At 44.8% G+C, this 19326-nt stretch overlaps 1 protein-coding gene across 7 annotated transcripts in view; it reads left to right on the plus strand.

The window, feature by feature from the left end:
• The window catches only part of GRIA1 (glutamate ionotropic receptor AMPA type subunit 1), a 365851-nt gene that overhangs the window by 253141 nt on the left and 93384 nt on the right, over positions 1-19326 (plus strand). For all 7 annotated transcript variants that reach the window (XM_055559484.1, XM_055559480.1, XM_055559490.1 and 4 more), the window contains 3 exons: positions 5430-5534; positions 15636-15746; positions 16443-16649. In XM_055559484.1, the coding sequence (XP_055415459.1) occupies positions 5430-5534; positions 15636-15746; positions 16443-16649 (423 nt within the window). The remainder of the gene's footprint in view (positions 1-5429; positions 5535-15635; positions 15747-16442; positions 16650-19326) is intronic.

Genomic DNA, 19326 nt, shown 5'->3' on the forward strand with positions numbered 1-19326 from the left:
TGCCTGACATCCAAGGAGCCACTCGGAATATTAATGATCCCACAATCCTGGAACTCCTCAACACTCCAGGAAAGAGGAAGCATTAGGGTACCTATAATTTGGCTTCTGGCTGGCAGAAAAGAGTGAATTCCCCAAGTCAGGCTTTTAGCATTTAGGTCATCGGCCCTTTGAGGATATGACAGGACAAAAAAAGCTTTGTACCTTTTCCCCAGAAAAATGCACACACGCACACATATATTTTTGCATGACCATGAGTCAGGGGAAACCACAGACACTTCCAGAAGCCAAGCTAAGAAATTAAAGAATTGAAGTTGAAGAACACCTGCCCTAAATAATGATCAGCCCTCTTATCGTTTGTGTTTGCAATCTGTCAGCCAATGATCACACCCATCAAAGTGAAGATTAACAGGGCACTTCACTAGATGAGGTCACGGCAGGGGGAGGGGAATAAGGGTATAAGACACAGTCCTGCAACTCAAACTGAAGACCCAGTGTTGAAGGAAAGATAAGCTCCTACAAAATAATAGCCATAAAGTTGTGGATTCAAAGCTAAATCACATACATAGACAGGCTGTTGATGCTCTGGATGGTCAGAAAAGAATGCTACGACTGAGGACTGTGGACATTACCAGACTATCTGTAGGCATGTGTCTGGGGCTTTAAATAGGATGACCATATAATTTATCATCCAACCTGGGACACTGGGGAATGAAAGGGAGAGCTATTACCAATTATCCCAGAACAAGAGATGTAGACTGGATCGATCCCAGGCAAACTGAGATGGATGGTCATGCATGCCATAAAGGAAGGATGACTTTAAACAAAGAGTGATTTGGGTTTTGGAGGGTCTGGGTGAGGATGTAAAGGGTACCAACAGGAGTCTACAGTGAGGGTACAAGGAGGACTTCGGGCCATTGTGCTTGGCTATTAATACGTTAGGAGGACAAGAGCGGGGCTCTCACCATGCCTCCACCAAGCACTATCTGGAGGATCCTGGATTAATTGCTCAACTTTTCTGGCATTAATTTCCTCACCTCTTAAATGAGTATAATCCTCATAACACTGCCTCCCTTTCTGGCTTGTGACAAGGCTCAAAAAGAAATTTTTTAAAGGATAATATATAAGTTTCTTTGAAGTTCAGAGCAACTGCCTGAGATAGCTAAAGCCAGGATTATTCTTCCCATTGATCAGGTGGGAAAGTGGAAGCTCAGAGGGATCCCAAGACTTGCTTGCCCCACTAGAATAACCAGCACCCTGGTCCACAGGCTCTGGCTTCCCACACCCAGTGGGCATTCAGGAGGAGAAGCCAAGAGAACAGACCCACCTCAAGGCAGCCACAAAGAGGCTGGAGAAGCCCCAGCCCAGGGTATCTCCACCCCCCGCCCCCCGCCCCAGGGCTGGAGATGCAGGAGTCAGTCGTCAGGGCTAACGGCTCAAGTAGTAAAAATGCCAACAAGCACTCTCCCGGCACCAGCAGGAAAGAACAAGCATGCTTCAGCATATCATGGATGGCAGACACTGAGCTGGTACCCAATGCAAATGACCAGAAATCCAAGGGTAAATCCCCATCTTTCATGGAGGGAGTCAGCAGGTGCCAGGATAGTGATAGGAGGTCCAAAAGGCAGGAACTCAGGGAGACTCCAGGTCTCCCTTGGCCTGACTCCTGTCACCCCAGAGTGGGGGTGGGAGGGAATGGGGGCTCAGAGGCTCAGTACTGATGGATAGGATGGCAGTTTCCAGATGTGGCCAAAGCATATGTTTCTGAGAAGCTTATCCCTCTAAGAGTCCAGACTGTCCTCATAAATGGTTTGGGGCTAATCTAGTCTCCTGACCTCCCCACCTTGCTCTGCCATCATGGAAGGGTAGTTCTAGGACATCTTCTTTCCCACACTATTATTTATCTCAGGGTGTGTACGTCCTGGCTTCTATAACTAGACAGTAAAGAGCCTTCAGCTCGCCAGGCCTCTCCTGACTTGCTGTGAATCCTGAACACAGGTGCCACAGCTCTGAGTCTCAATAATCCTACCTATACAATCAGCAAAATAAGCTCTGCTTTTGCCACTCACTGGGTTTCTGGGAACATCTCATAAGCAGCACCCTGTGAAACAGTGTGGCAATGTAAGAGGCCCTCAGGTCACAAAACTTTGCTGCTGCTGATTATTTTTTTTTGGAAACTGAGAAAGGCATGTATAAATGATAGCGACAAGACCCTCATTTGTGCTGAAAGGATCCCCTGCTGTGAGGTCACAACTTATCACGCCCATGTTAAATCTTATTGTACGTACTTCGTACCCACTGAACACAGCACAGCAGTAGGAGCAATAGTAATGATCATCATTATCTTCAGCATCACCGTCACTGAAATAACATACACCGTACATTGAACATTTATGTCCCAGACAATATGCTAAACACTTCAGTCCTTTGAAGAGGAAACTAGGAAACAGATAGGCCTAGTGACTTGTACAGAGGAATTAGAGCGTGGCCTGGGGAAGGTCCAGCTAGAATAGAGGGTGGCAGCTGAATGCGTGGAGAACACATGACTTTACACATTTCTGTGTCACCTCTCAGAGCCAAGGACAGTAGCGTGGTCCTCCATTTGAGAGGCCACTTGGTATATGAAGTGACGAAACCAGAATATGTCAGAAGCTCTGGATTTCAGACCTGCCTCGGACACTTGTAAGTCCTAAGTCATGAGCAAATCACTTTGCTATCCAGAGTCTGGGTTTCTGCCATGAAAGTGAAGAATGGGACTTCCCTGATGGTCCAGTGGCTGGGACTCCATGCTCCCAATGCAGGGGGCCCAGGTTTGATTCCTGGATGGGGAACTAGACCCCACATGCTGCAACTAAGACCTGACATAGCCAAATAAATAAAATAAATATTAAAAAAAGAAAGTGAAGATCCTAATCTCTCTCTAACCAACCTATCTCAGGGGTTCCTCTGAATGAAGATAAAGTAATATGTGCAAAATGTTTCATAAACACTTGGAAAATGGTGGTAATACTAATAACATTATTAGTAACAATAAAAATAAGAGCTAGCCTTTGTTGAATACTTGCCATGGGGCAAGCATTGATCAAAAAATATCTAATTTCATCCTTAAACCAACCTTAAGACATAATTAACCCTAATGGGTCCTATTAAACAAATGAGGAAACTGAGTCATAGAGGCATTAGGCAATTAGCATGTGAATTATGACATGATGATAATTAGTATGACACTTGACACTGGGGCCAAAAATAGATGCCTGTTTGAATCATTAATGACACATTTCTGTTCCTGCAAATCATCTGCACATCTGTTCCAGTCTATTTTTCCAAATGAGTCACACGAGCTGGCACATAGCAATGAATGGGAAGCTCAAGATGGGCCAGAGAGGACCAAGGAGGGAAGGTGAAGCTGCTGATGGGTTAAAACTGCTCCCGTCTCATTCCTTGTAGCAGGATCGGTGCTTTGCTTTCCCTTTGAAAAGCAAAAGTAGCCCAGATTTTCCAGAGTGAGAATTTCTCCAGATTTCACCTCAGAGAGTGAATGTATTGCATAATTTGTTCAGTGCTCTAGGCCTGTTGTGACCTCCCTACTGAGACTTCAAACCAGGAGGTGATGGGAAGGTCAGCCTGAAAAGAGACACACTTTTCTTTCTTTCTTCCTTCCTTTCTTTCTTTCTTTCCTTCCTTCCCTCACCCTCCCACACACCCCATCTTAAATTACATATACACACCCAAGCTATTCTTATAACTTCCAGAGGCAGAGGGGTTGGCCATTCACTGTCAGAAAATGGTTACACCCTTCAAGCCTTCCTTTGAAGCCTATTTGAAGAGGGGGGAAACAAATAATGCTGGGTTAGAGACATTACTTTGCCCACAAAGGTCTGTATAGTCAAGGCTATGGTTTTTCCTGTGGTCATGTATGGATGTGAGAGTTGGACTGTGAAGAAAGCTGAGTGCTGAAGAATTGATGCTTTTGAACTGTGGTATTGGAGAAGACTCTTGAGAGTCCCTTGGACTGCAAGGACATCCAACCAGTCCATTCTGAAGGAGATCAGCCCTGGGATTTCTTTGGAAGGAATGATGCTAAAGCTGAAACTCCAGTACTTTGGCCACCTCACACGAAGAGTTGCCTCATTGGAAAAGACTCTGATGCTGGGAGGGATTGGGGGCAGGAGGAGAAGGGGACAACAGAGGATGAAATGGCTGGATGGCATCACTGATTTGATGGGCGTGAGTCTGGGTGAACTCCAGGAATTGGTGATGGACAGGGAGGCCTGGCGTGCTGCGATTCATGGGGTCGCAGAGTCAGACACGACTGAGCAACTGAACTGAACTGAACTGAGAGGGCAAGGTTCATATTGGTTACAGGTACAGACTCATCTCACTGGCCTTAGGCCAGACAAATCTGAGGAAACGTGATAGATTATGGTTGGAGAATGTGATTTCTAGTACCTGAGCTGATGACACGCAGCTAGACTCATCCCCAATTTGATAGTGGACCAATTTTATTGGTCACCTCCAGAGCAGCAGGCTTGGTCCCAAAGATCCTGGATGCTCCATGCTGACCGCTCACCCTTTAAAATAAGCCTGAAGATAGGAAGCCATGATAGTTTAATCTGACTCATTTGTGGAGAAGAAATCCTATGAGGCATATTTGGGGGCTTCCTATATACATGTTGATTCAACAGCTAAGACCTATTTAAAGTCCTACATGATCTGGTCTTACCATAAAGGGTTTCTCAGACGCTTTAAAGTTTGCATAGCACTTTCACATTTGCTGTGTCATGTAAGGTGGATGGAGCAGGAATTTTGGAAACTAGAGGCTTGGAGAGGCAATCATCCAGTCACTTGGCTGTTCAGAGGAAAACTGGGGTAAAACCCAGGTCACCGAATTCTATGTACTCAGGTTCCCAGGTATTTTATTCCCTGGCCTCACAAGGAATTACAAAGCAACACTGAGGCATGGCCCAAAGCATCACAAGGCTGGCTCCCAGTCCTGGGTCTTCCCCTGCCTCACCATGGAGGGCACAGCAGTCTCTTCCTTCATGGGCCTGCTTCAGTTTCCGCATCTGAAGGTGTGTGTCTGAGGAGCGGTGACTCTCATGGGGTGGTCCTGATAGGGGTACGGGACTGAGGATGGCATAGAGACTTCCTATGAAGATGGACTTCGATCCACTCTTACTGTTGGCCAAAGGCAATGGGTGAAGCAGTTCTCAGGAAGAATTTCATTTTAGTAGGAGAACTGTTCTCCAACAGTTATGCCTGCTCCAGACCATGGAGTAGAGAGGTGTTTAGGATTGATGCTACTCTAAGACCTCATCCCATGTAACTTTCTCAGGTTCTGGGCTTTCGGTTCAGCAGGAAAAGCCAGCAAATGAACAAACATGAAGTGCAACTTCAGAGTTCACTGGTCACCACCTGGCTTTTTCTTGCAGGTGCGGTTTGAAGGCTTGACAGGAAATGTGCAATTTAATGAGAAAGGACGGCGGACCAACTACACCCTCCACGTGATCGAAATGAAGCATGATGGCATCCGAAAGGTAAAGCTCCCTTTGCTTCCATTACACAGGGAGGAGAGGGCTGAACAGAGGCTCAGGCCGGAGCTGAGGGCCTGGGAAACCCACTGTTCTGGACTTGATCTCTTAGAAGAGAAGCAGGCAGTGAGGATTCTAATCTGGGCTCTGCTGCGAGCCAGCTAGGATTTTCGGCAAGTCAGTTGTTCCTCTGAGAATTGATTCACTGCAAAATGGAGATTAAAAAAAAAAATCTCTACCTTTGCCTTAGGGTGCTTGTAAAGATCCAAGGGATGGGAAAATATTTGTAAAAAATGAAGTAATAGATGTGTATAAAATGTCACTACTGTCCCTGAGGGGTTTCAAGTTAAGAACTTGAGAATGATGGTTTATTGAGGAAGTTAACCATGTTTCCCTAATCCACACTTGGTAGTATTCTCTCTCTCTCTCTCTCTCTCTCTCTCTCTGTGTATATATATATATATATCAGTTCAGTCGCTCAGTTGTGTCCAACTCTTTGCGACCCCGTGAATCGCAGCATGCCAGGCCTCCCTGTCCATCACCAACTCCCGGAGTTCACCCAGACTCACGTCCATCGAGTCAGTGACACCATCCAGCCATCTCATCCTCTGTTGTCCCCTTCTTCTTCTGCCCTCAATCCCTCCCAGCATCAGAGTCTTTTCCAATGAGGCAACTCTTCGTGTGAGGTGGCCAAAGTACTGGAGTTTCAGCTTTAGCATCATTCCTTCCAAAGAAATCCCAGGGCTGATCTCCTTCAGAATGGATTGGTTGGATCTCCTTGCAGTCCAAGGGACTCTCAAGAGTCTTCTCCAACACCACAGTTCAAAAGCATCAATTCGTATATATATACACACACATACACACACACACACACACACACATACACACTTACTAAACATTTTAGAACAACGTTCAAATTCTTGGAGAAGACATTCAGAATTCTACCAGACTCTGCATTCTGGCCTTGGCCAATTTCTCTGACCTTGATCCTTGACACTCACTTTCTTTGTCCTTCCACTCTAGTCATTCCAACCAACGTTCACTTCCAGGAAGATATCATGTTCTTTCTCACCGCTTCCCCCCCTCCAGCCTCCAAATGCATTCCCTCTGGCTGGGACTCTTCTATCTCATCCCCCAATTCTAGCCTGAATTCAGGAGTCAGGGTAAATGTTGCTCCCCAGGAAAGCTTTTCCTGGGCTTCCTTGTTACGCCTCATGGCCACCTCTACTTTACTGTCCCTGGCCTTCACCACATCCCTAGTTCCTTGGGGTGGCACAGTGGGGTAAGTAAGAGGCTGTGCATGCACAGTATGAAGCTGGTAGAGTGTCAGAGCATTAGCCCCAGAATCCTGGGATTCCATCCTGGCGTCACCACTTACCAGCCTGTGACTCGGGACAAGTAAATCAGGTTCTTTGTGCCTTAAGCGGGGATTAAATGATCTAATGGATGCAGAAGTTCTGAGGGCTGGGCCTGGCACATTGCAGACTAGGTCTTAGTCTCTCAAACTTGATTCTCTCTATGCCTGTGCTGTCAAATACAGCTGCCACTAGCCATGGTTGGCTATTTCATTTTAATCCTAAATAATGAAAATTGACAAGTCCCGCAGTTGCACTAGCCACACTTAAGTGCTCAATAGCCGCAGGTGGCTAGAGGCTGCCACACCAGACGGCACGGCTGTGGATCACGCCCATCGTCACTGCAGGCTCTACTGGACAGTGATGCTCATGTTCTCTATGCCAAGCCTGCGGGCTCCACAGTGCTCTGGGTGGTGTGGTGAGAAACACTGGCAGAATGGCTACAAGTGGGGGCACTGAAGACAGACACACAGGAATTAAGTCTCTGCCTCACTCTCTACTACACACATGACCTTGAACAGCTGAGCCTCCCAGAGCCCGTGACATCACCTCCAGATGGGGAATAATGCCCTTTATCTCACAGGACTTCCATCAACGCTGAGTGAAACAATGTCTGCTACCCCCTTGCCTGTGTGAAGGGGTCCCCAAAGCAGCCCCTGGCATGGATTGGGCATTCAACCCACGTTTTGTTTGTTTGTTTCAACTGCCTTCTTTGGGCCACAATGATTTTTATATCAGCCTTGACTATGAGTGAGTCAGGCTGTGCAAGCCCATAGAATGGATAAATCAGCAAACCGAAATAACAGAGTAACTTTAAAATCCACGAGCAAATAGTTGTGCTTTATTTTTCAGGTCTGGGGGCTGTTTTTCAACTTCTTCCCAATGACTAAATCCTTTCTTTGAATGTAGGTTTAGGCAGCCTTTGGTTACAGGGAATCTGACTTTCAGAAAATCAATTCCGCCACATCTGTGGCTTCAGGTCTTTTACTCAATCAGCCTCCTAACAAAGTAATTTCTCAGATTCACGGGTAACTTGTTGTGCTGGTCTCAGTGAACAGTGTGTGGCCTTACCTGAGGTATGTAATAAAAAGGGACTGCTGCTGCTTAACTGGGAGCCTTGGGGACTCTCTCCTGATCTTTATTAGGCACGTATCCTGGCCACTGATCTGCCAACACACACTCTAGGTGTCTGGGTCCAATTTGACATCCTACTGAAATGTGTGTGGTCTCTGGGCATACGTTCATCCCACACTTCGGAGCTTCAAATGCCAGAATGTGCAGTGGCTCCAGTAAATCTAGAGCCTTGTGAAATGCCATTCAGAGATTCCACTTCGCCATGGGGTACTAATTCAAATACGGATCTCTATTCAAATAAAATGCCTTGTCAAATTCAAGTAGGATCACAAATTCTTAGAGTGGCTGCCAAGAGAGAAGTGCAGGGAAATTCTTGAAGGTCTTTCATCAAGGGACCAGCATTAATGATGTAACCATCTTTTCTCATCACCATTGGTCCTGTAGCTATGTTTTGACTTAAAAAGGACAAGTCTCAACTTGAATTCAGTCACCCTTGCCCTGTCTCCAATTTTTCATTCCCAGTTATGACCCAAGTATAACTGGAAAGGAAGGACCAGGTAGGAAAGAAAGTGACACAAAGTCCTCCCTCTGTCAAAAGTAATTAAAAGTCCTGAAGCATTCACAGCCCTCCAGTCCAGACATCCTTTGGAAGTTTTTTCCTGAAATCTTTGCTACCCAACTTTAGACATACTGGTGGCGGTTTAGTCACTAAGTCGTGTCTGCCTCTTTGCGACCTTTACCACCAGGGAAGCTCCTTCGACATACTGAGTCCTGTTCTATTCTATCCAACCGCTTCTCTCCATTTCCACTGCTGACTCCAGAGCTCAAGCCACCTTCTACACCTGCCTAGACTCACACAGGAGCCTCCCTACTGGTCACTAGTCCTGCTGGCCAGGTTCTTGTCCCTCTACAAGGCTGTTTTTCAACACAAGAGCTGATCATCTTCAAATATATATCAGGTTATATTGCTTCTCTGCTTAAAGCCATTGACTGGCTTCCTACTGCAGGGGCTTCCCTGGTGGCTCAGATAGTAAAGAATCTGCTGCCTGCAATGCAGGAGACCCAGGTTCAATCCCTGGGTTAGAAAGGTCCCCTGGAGAAGGGCATAGTAACCCACTCCAGCATTCTTTCCTGGAGAATTCCATGGACAGAGGAGCCTGGTGGGCTACAGTCCATGGGGCCACAAAGAGTCAGACACGACTGAGCGACTAATACACCACTACAGGTAAAAGGTAACAGAACTCCTTACTGTGGCCTTCGGACCCAGATACTGCAGCCTTCTGAACTCTTGCTCCTCTTTCTCTAGCTCACAACTCCACAGCTACCCCAGAATGTCTGCTTCTTTACCCGACATTCGCCATCACTGTGGTTTGATGTGCAATATCTCACCTTTTCATTCAAGTCTGGCCCTGCTGAAGTCACTCTGGAAAGGCCATTCCTGACCAAAATATCTAAAGTGATCCCCATCCACCGAGCACACTACCATTATCCTAATTTTTCATAGTGCTTCCCCCTTCTGAGATACTCTTGTTGGTTTACTGATCTCTATTGGGGCTGGTAAACTTCAGCCTGCAGGCCAAATCCAGCCAACTGCCTGTTTGTTTACAGCCCGTGAGCTAATGATTTTTACATTTTTAAATGGTTGAAGTAAATCAAAAGATGAATACTTCATGATATGTGAAAATTACATGAAATTAAAATTTCAGGGTCCATAAATAAAGTTGTGGGTTTTTGGGTTTTTTTTTTTTGGAATACAGCCAAACTCATTTGTTTCAGTATTGGCTATGGCTGCTTCTGCACTGTGACAACAGAGATGGGTAGTTGCTACAGAGACTGTTTCATCCACAAAGCCTAAAGTATTTACTGTCTGGCGCTTTAAAGGTGAAGTCTGACAACCCCTGGTCTGAATATGTATTGTCTTTCTTCCCCTCCTCTCCACCTCCTTCCACTAAAATGTCAGCTCTCTAAACGCAGGGACATGGTTGTGTTATTTATTATGTCCTCAGTGCCGATAATATATTGATGCATAGTAAGCACATGCAAATAAGTGGTTGTTCATTAAATGAGCGGGCAGCATATTGAATGTTGCTTGGCAACCAGGAAGCATACTACTCTGGCCCATTTTCCCATAGATCTGCCAGTAAATAAGGGAAAAAAATGCTGATAAATTTAATGAAATAACACCTCAAGCAGAATTCAGATAAAGTCACATGCAAACTTACAAAGTTCAAATTCTTTAAGTATGTTAGTTAAGGAGCAATAACAGATAAACTCTAAAAATCTCAGCTGTTTAATGCAACAGAGGTCTAATTCTTATTCACCCAGTGATCAGTTTGGGGGACTGGGGACTCTGGTTAAGACTCAGGCTTACGGAGGCTCCATTGTCTGTCTGGGTCTTCCGCCTATCAATAGCCAGCTAACAAGTGAGGAAGAAAGATATTAGAAACTGTGCTGGGGATTTGGGGGAGTCAGGTTAGGAGAGACATGCATCACTTCTGCGTTCCACTGGCCAACCCGATCTCCTGGCCCATCTAGACACACAGCAGGCTGGAAACTGCAATGGCAGTCTAAGTAACTACTTCCCACCATATCTGTAGGCTGTGAATAGTGAACAAGAATCCTTGCTGGTCATCAGGTTGTCTCTGCCACAATAGGCAACTTCCTTTTAAAAACTTTATCATAATGGATCTCATTTTTGGCGGTCAGGAGTTGTGGCTTCCGAGGCAGCTTAGAGCTACAAATGATACAACTAAAAATGTGTCGATGTGATTTGATGACTGTGTAAGGTGGACCTATTGTATATACTGTTCAATGATCATCTTTTTAGGCTATATTTACTTTAAAAAATCTAATCTATCATCTCATGACAGACTCATTTCTATATTCAAAGAATCTTTAGAGGTAGATGGAAAACAGGAGATCAAAAATTCTAACTGGCTCCAGGAGAAGACCTGTCACTGTCAGAATTGCTTAAATCTTCTCTTGAACAGTGGGGCCCAATTTTTTACCAAACTACTAGCTCTGATTTACTTTGAGATAAAATCAAAGTTCCTCCATATCCTTAGTAGAGAATCAAAGGGCTGTATAATAATCCAGCCCATTTCTCTAAGAAAAGGAAATTTGCTCTCATCTCTGAAGTGCAATGTCTCTTCAAAAAACTTTGCCAGATCTCTTTTCATCAAAATGTGGAACTAGATTTCTCAGCCTCCTAGCTGACATGGGAGGCAAAGCTGGGTTTTGGCATCACCCTGCTCTTCTGACTGGTGATATTTTTTTATTTCCCTACAAAAGGGTTAGGAATAAAATAAACTTGCTTACAACATTTAAGTGTTCCTCTGGCTTTTGATATAAGCCAACCTAAACAATAATTTTTATAGATACCAATTTAACATTAGTGCTAGGATACTAACTCTGAAGAATCCTTACCCTTAAAAAAGTCTCTTTCTAAGCCATATAAATCTTGTCTACACAGATTTATCTTGCTTTTCCCTTCTTTCTTTAATCAAAACAGCTTGCAATTTTAGAGTGGTGTTTTGTGGGGTTTTGCACCATTTATCCTAGGACATGCTGCATATCAGGAGGGTTACATTGTCAAATGAGTTTGAGAAATGCTCCATAATATATACTTCTTTTGGAAACTGGCAACATTCAATAGCAAAATGAAACTGATATGTCCTATAGTACAGAAACCTGTTAGCCTTCAACTAGGCGTTACCCTACTGAATACCATTTTTTAGTTTAATAGCAACTTAATATGAACCACACACTATGATTATTGTTGTCAATGAACTAACTCATTTGGTTCTCACAGCCACCCTCTGAGACAGGTACTATTGTTGTATCCCCTCTACAGGGCAGAGACTGAGGACTATTGAGGTCAGTTAACTGGCCCAAGTCATACAGTTAGTAATTAGGAAAGTCTGTCTTTTAAACCAGGTCTATCTGATGCCAAAGACCAATCTGTCTGTACCATCAAGCCCCCACTTTTAAAGATAATTCCCATGAAGGGACTTCCCTGGTGATCCAGTGGCTAAGACTTAGTGCTCCCAAAGCAGGGGGTCTCGGTTTCAACCGTGGTCAGGAAATTCGATCCCACACGCCTCAACTAAGAGTTCCCAAGTCACAACTAAGACCCGGTGCAGTCAAATACGTAAGACAGTTTTTTTTTTAATATTTGAAAAACTCTATCAAAACTCAATAGATTTTAGAGAACTTAGTTGCATGTCAAAGGAGGCAGCTACATTGATACTGATGGTACAACTGATGGTTGTAGAGATTAGTAAGAACAGCTGAGCTGGTGACAAATCATGAAGAGGGTAGAAGGAAGAAAGAAAAAAAAGGGAAGGAAGGAAGAAAAAGGAGGAGGAAGTGGGAGGGAAAGGGCATGAAGACACCATGGCATCATTTGCAGGAGGAAAAAATGGTAATTAAATTTGCTAGATCATCTCCTAACTTTGTACTATATTAAACAATACTACTTCTGAGGTCCACGACCTGGCTTCTGTGCTTTGCCACTCATCTGCTATATAAACTTCATAAGCTTGATCATCTGATCTCCCCAAACCTCAGTTTTCTCATCTGTAAAACAGGGAAAATAATTCCCAGCCTGTCTGTGTTATCTGAATAGTGTGAGGAGCAAAACAGTTAAGTGTTGGCTAAGTAGTTTGGACATTATTTTTCTAAACTTGCACCACGATATACTACAATAATGGTTTGAAACATTTATTTCTCAATTAAAGGTCTCCTTGTAAAAATGAACTCTTAAGGGGAATCCCAAAGTGTGAAATTGATTAAAAGCAGAGCTGACGGTTGAATCAGGGATGAAGAACCGATAGCTTCCTCCATCTTCCCTGACCCCTTGCCCACATCCCAAGGAAGTGGCAAAGGGGCTTCACAGGTGCCCTAGGGCCCCGTGAAGCACAGGCCTAGCAAAGCAAGTTCGCACTGTGGTCTTCAGCAGGTCCCCTAGTGCCTGAGCCTCTGTTTCCCTCTATAAAAAGAAGAGGTTAGAAGAAATGATTCTTCAAGCCTCTTCCAGCTCTGATATTTTGGAAATCTACATTTCTAGTTCTTGTCTTTAGAGAGAAATGTCTCCCTCCAAGCTAACTGAAAGTGCCCCCACATGAGCAGCATGGTACCCAAGCCTGCAGGAGGGCAAATCCTGACCCAGTGTTCTGAGAGACAGCTTCCCGCCTGCCTTCACACCTCTGAACTGTCTCAGCATGAACAGGATCCACTGTCTCCATGCTGGATCCACTCATTCTCTCAATAAACCTTCTTCCCTGAACTGCTTCTCTGTGGAACAATGGGCAGCCTGGAATGAATAGACCTCTAGCTTTGTTCCCGAGGAGCACCATGGAGAGACGGGGACAGATGTAACAACAGCTAGACCATGGGGCCAGTGGGAACCAACACGAGGCACTCAGGGTCAGCTGGCAGCCTAGCAGAGCATGGACACACACAGCCGTGGCCAGCCTGCCCCGCTCCAATCCTGGTTCCACAGCTCTCCTGCAGCCTTGGGAAAGTTATTCCACTTCCGCGCATCTCAGTTTCTTCACATTGAAAATGGGAGTGATAATTAATTACCCACTTCATAGGTTTTGAGGAGGACGAGAGAAGTTAAAACATTAAAAAAAAAAAACACTTAGTATTAATATTTATTTGTTTGGCTGCACTGGGTCTTAGCTGCGGCACACAGGTTCTTCCGCGGCACGTGTGAAGTCCTAGTTGCAGCATGTGGGATCTAGTTCCCTGACCAAAGATCAAGCCTGGGACCCTGCAATTGGAGTTCGGAGTCTTAGCCACTGGACCACCAGGGAAGTCCCTAAAAAAACACTTAGAAGAGTGCCTAAAATACAATAAGCACCCAAATACTGTTAAGCGACATGCTTTCCAGCCCAGGGCTAAGTCCCCTCTGGTGGTGAAAAGCTGCCCCTGGAGACAGATGACCAGGGTTCCTGGCCAGCCTCAGCCATTTAGCTGCATCACCACCCTCACCATGCAGGTTAACAAACTCCTGTAAGCCAGATGCAGCGGCACAAAGCCTGTCACACACAGCCTCTGACAGAGCAAGAATATGACTGGTGTTGGCAATTAATACTGTTGCTGTTAAGGGCAGTGAGATCGCAGGGAGAACTATCTATTTCTAGCTGAGGGGACTGGGAAAAACATCAAGGTGAAGATGACCTTTGAGTGGACGGCTGGCATGTGCCTCGGGTTTCGTGAATCTGGGCTGACTTTGCAGAACTGCTCTTCCTTCTCTATGTGTACTGCAGTTCTCCTTCCTGTTTGCCTGTTACAGCTGCAGCCAACAGAACCACCACAAAGCACAGCTGCAGCCAGCAGAACAACCAGAAAACACAGTGGTCTAAAGCTTAATAGAGACAGAGGTAGAGATGGAGAGTGTGTGTGTGTGTGTGTGCACGCGCTTAATAGAGACAGAGGCAGAGATGGGGGTGTGTGTGTGTGTGTGTGTGTGTGTGTGTGTTAGCCATGCCATTCTGTTCTTCCCAAACCTTCCATGACTTCCTGTTGCCTTCAGGATAGGCCTACATAGTTTAGCTTGGCCTGCAAAGCCCTCTGCTACCTAGACCCAGGCCCCACTTTCCTCTGGAGCTAACCCAGTCCTCCACCCAGGACCCATTAAACTTACATATCTGGGCAGATTCCTGTGTCTACAGCTTGGCTCAACTTTTCTCTGACCTGACAGATTTGGACTCAGCCTGTCCATCCCTCACGACTTCAGCCTCACCTCCTCCAGCTACCTTCTTCCCAGCATAGGTTTCATACTTGGCTCCTGCTCCTCCAAACTCTTTGGGCTCAAGCTACCTGAGTCACTCACTTGTCACTTCTGGGGCCACATGCGTGTGTGTGTCATGTATTCCTGAATAGAATAGAGGGATTGTCAGAGCAAGGACTATCTCTGAGACTTCTGTGTATCTTTCTCAACTCTGCCACACAATACCACCAACATCTTAGCTCAGAGTCTTATGCACAATAGGGATCCTATAAATATTTGCTGAAAGACCTTGGAAAATGAGTCAGTATAAATAAGTACTAACTAATCTTTAAAAAAAATAATGCTGTCAACCAGTATTTGAAGGTACAACTGTATGCTCAGTATTATAATAGTTCAAAAATTGGAAATAAGAGAAATAAATAAACAATAAAATAACCATCACCTAGCAAGTTGAATCTAGATGGGAAAATAGAGTTAACCTAAAAAGAAAGCAAAAAAAAAAAAAAAAGGTTTAAATCCCATGATTCCAACTACAGTTCAGAATGAGCTAAGGAAGAGAAGGATTACTAGGCATGGAACAAGGAGGAGTTTGACCTTGTGAACAAGGCAGGGAATTAAATCTCTATGACCCTGACTTACATTGTGCAAAACAATTTGCCACATAAACAGCTGAAACCTCACTTCTCAAGAGAGGCAATTTTCAGGCTTCCCCATCATGATGAGGATTTTCATGGGGGTGGGGCTGGGAAGACCAGACCTGGAGAGCATCTTGTCTCGTGCTGTTTATATCTAGCATACTTTAAAGTCTGGTGTGTCCAGCATTGCTGATGTGACACTCAGCTCCTTGATTTCCTATCTGGTGTTGGCTAGAGGGCGCAGAGTGGGCCATTCCTGAGAATCCTGGCTCACCCTATGTCACCACACCCCTCTCCTTAACAGATTGGCTACTGGAATGAAGATGACAAATTCGTCCCTGCAGCCACAGATGCTCAAGCCGGGGGGGATAACTCAAGTGTCCAGAATAGAACATACATCGTCACCACAATCCTAGTGAGTACTCAGTCCTTTGTGGAGGTTGCCTGGGATGTGAGCTAGGCCAACACAAAGGCTTCCTCAAGAGTGAAAGCTGGTCATTCTTCTGGCCAAAAGTGTGCAGTGGGTAGAAAGAGGGAGTTAAAAATTATCCTGAAATTCAGAGGGATTTTCGCTCTCTGGCTCTGCCATGATTTCACTTTGTGCCCTTGGATAAGTCAGTCACCCTCCTATGAGCCACAGTTTTCCCGTCTATAAAACATAAGAGACTAAATAAATTGTGGTGTTTCTGACTCTACTCTTCCTCAGTAGAAGTCATTTTCAAAGAAAGCCCCTAACATACATCACCTAGAATGGATATAAGTGAAGCTGCTGTGATTTTCAGTGGTTGATCATGAGAAACTTGGAACCTATTTAGGGTCTACTTCCCCACCATCACACCCCCAGAGGTACCTTCAAAGAAACACAAGAGCTCCTGAAACATCACTTGAAAAGCTATGCACGACATCTCAATGAAATATTCTTATTTTACCAGTTTTCTTCTTTAACCCAAGAAGTTTTGTAATGGGGGGAGCAGAAATGCAGGAAGTGGGTTTAGGAGCTAGAGAGACTCCCCCAAAGTTAACCAATGTTAATTCCTCTGCCATGCCAAAGGCCTCCCTCCCCAAGAGTGAACCCCGAACCCACATTCTCTGTCTCCCATTTCTCCACCAGGAAGATCCTTATGTGATGCTCAAGAAGAATGCCAACCAGTTTGAAGGCAATGACCGCTACGAGGGCTACTGTGTGGAGTTGGCGGCAGAGATTGCCAAGCATGTGGGATATTCCTACCGTCTTGAGATTGTCAGCGATGGAAAATATGGAGCCCGTGACCCTGACACAAAGGCTTGGAATGGCATGGTGGGAGAGCTGGTCTATGGAGTAAGTCCCCCATAGGGTAGGGAATTAGAGGCAGAGAAAGATGGTTTGACAGGAAATTTTGGTGGTTAGATGACCCTACCCATAGATGCCTATTGGACCCTATAGTTTAGTATGGTTGCTGCTAGAAAGATGAAGAGTCCAAAATCCAATATCTTAAGACATTTTTTGCTCATGTTCCTGGTCCCAGCTCCTTCAGCCAGACTCACTTCAGTCTTGTGACTTCAGTTGATCATCATCCAATACAGGTGACAGTTTAGCTTTAAGGTTAGTTTTCCCGAGGCAGACCGCTGAGTGGTCACTTTCCTGTGCAGTCACTTAAGGCCCCCTCAAAATAAATTTCTTCCCTGGATACAATCAAACTTTCTAGTCACTTGCCCTTTCTGGCACCTTCCATTTCAGCCAAGCCACCCCAAATCACTCTGTTCTCTAGGGTGCCTGCTTCCATTCTGCCCCTCTAAAATCTTACCCTTCCCCCCAAACCTGTATCACATACTGCTTTTTCCAAGGTGTCATTCTCCCCATAAAAGGTATGGGGAGAACCCTTTTTAACTATTCTTGCTTTCACCGTAGGATTTAGTTTCTGCTTCTATTATGGCTTACCTTGCCTTGTACACTTGTTATCTGTGAATAGGGATTGGTCTACTCCATTCACTACCCTTGAAATAAGACCACACACAATTGCTATAATACCTTCAATAAACTGAAGCATTTTGGAGAAGTCACTGAATGCCCTGAATTGTTTTAACTATTTAAGGAACCATTGAGAAGTAAAAGATCTGATCCCTGTCCCCAAGGAACTTAGCATTTTCTGACATAGAAAAGACAATGAGAGAGACTGGTAATATAGCAAAGAATCAAGGTCCATGCAGAAGGCTAGCATGAGGTGGTCTAGCCCACAAGAAAGATGTGTAACCTGGAAAGCGGCCATGTCCAGGTACAGAGAAAGGCAACCCAGGAATGTCTATAGTATAAATTATAAGATGGTGATGGAAATAAGTTTTGAAAGAAGAATGAGAAAACACTGATGATTTTTTGTAGAGGGCTTCAGTTGAGTAGTCAGCAACAAGATTGAGTAAGAAAACTAATACAATTATGTAAAGTTTAAAAATAAAATAAAATTAAAAAAAAAAGAAATGATAAGGGAAAGGGTGTGGATTGACTCAGTGGGCTCTGGAAGATTGTGAAGATACTCAAGTAGAGAAACAACAAAAGGCAATAAAAGAAGAATCCTGCCGCCATGTGCAGGAAAGGCACCACCACAGCTTCACTCATAGAAATCAAAGACTCCTGCCTAGGGCTTTGAACAGAAGCAAATGCAGAGCCCCAGGATGGTAAGAAGTTCTGGTCAGGATAAAGCAACCATTTAGGAGCTTTTAAAACCTCATTGTCTCAGATCGAGGAAATAAGAGTCATGATGGCCATAAGAGCCATAAAAAGGGAATTCAAAGAAGAAAGAGATAGAATAAAGAAAAGTCTTTCTAAGAAGGTGGCTTTTGATATGACCTGGGAAGATGGATAATGAGTTAAGAAGGAGGTTGTGCTTCTACCTTCTCTCTCCTCTGCTGCCTCTTGCTTTGGGGAAGTATCATCGATGAAAGATAGAAGATCTAGATGGTTAATGCTGCATTGGGAAGCTGGTTTCCATGGGAACCTCCACCAAGTTCTTAAGGTCATCCCCATGGCAACTGCTGTGAACTTTTCACCTCCACCAGAATTCATCTTCACCTTCACCCAATGTAATCTGGTTCCTTCAGTAAAAGGCCCAAGATCTGGGCAGAACAACAGTATGATTATCCTGAGGGAAAGCCCCCCAATACACAGCCATCAGCCATGGGCCACTGGCTCATCAGTGACAGAAATCACCTCTGGGTGCCTCAGCTGCCAGTCTTTCTTGTCCCCTCCCCTCCACCAGGCCTGTCCCTCTGCCTAGTTAAAGCTGTATTCTGAAGACTCTATGATGGGCCCAAATGGATGCCCTCTCTTGAGGGCATTTTCAGTTTGGCTTTCCTTGTCTGTCCCATCTAAGAAAGAATAGAGGGATCTGAGGAGGCATCTCTAGCCACAAATGACCAGCAAGGTCAGAAAAAAAGTTACTTGAAGGGCTCCAGATTTCTTCTTTCTGTGCCTCTCAAATAAGCTAAATCAATCAGGGTGTCTCACCTTCCCTTTGCTCATTCTTGCTCTTATCCACCATGGTAACAGTAGCATTTCAGCACATTGTTTATCCCGGGCACTATGCTAAATACTTAACCTGAGTTATTTCACTTACTCCTCATAACAACCCCAGAAGGTGGATGTGATTACTCTCCACATTTTATCCATGAGGACACTCATGAAGCCAGGGAGACTAGGCAGTTGGGCAAAGGACACAAGTGATGAGAATAGCCACAGTGCATTCTCAAATATCACAGGCTACAAATGAAGACGCCACTTATTGCATAGGCACGGCTGTGTGCCTGGGTTGCCATGACTTTCTGGCCAGTTCTTTGTCTTAATGAAGCAGAAATAGAGTGAACTTTGGAGACACACACACAAATCCAGATTTGAATTCCAACTATGCTTGCTCACTAGCAACATGACTCCTGGGAGTCAATGATCTCCTCTCAGGGTTCCCCTGAGTTCTTTGTCCCAGGGCTGGGTGGGGAGTATTTCCCTACACAATGCCTGGCTCAGAGTG

The sequence above is a fragment of the Bubalus kerabau genome, chromosome 1, assembly GCF_029407905.1.
Source record: "Bubalus kerabau isolate K-KA32 ecotype Philippines breed swamp buffalo chromosome 1, PCC_UOA_SB_1v2, whole genome shotgun sequence".
Taxonomy (NCBI): domain Eukaryota; kingdom Metazoa; phylum Chordata; class Mammalia; order Artiodactyla; family Bovidae; genus Bubalus; species Bubalus kerabau.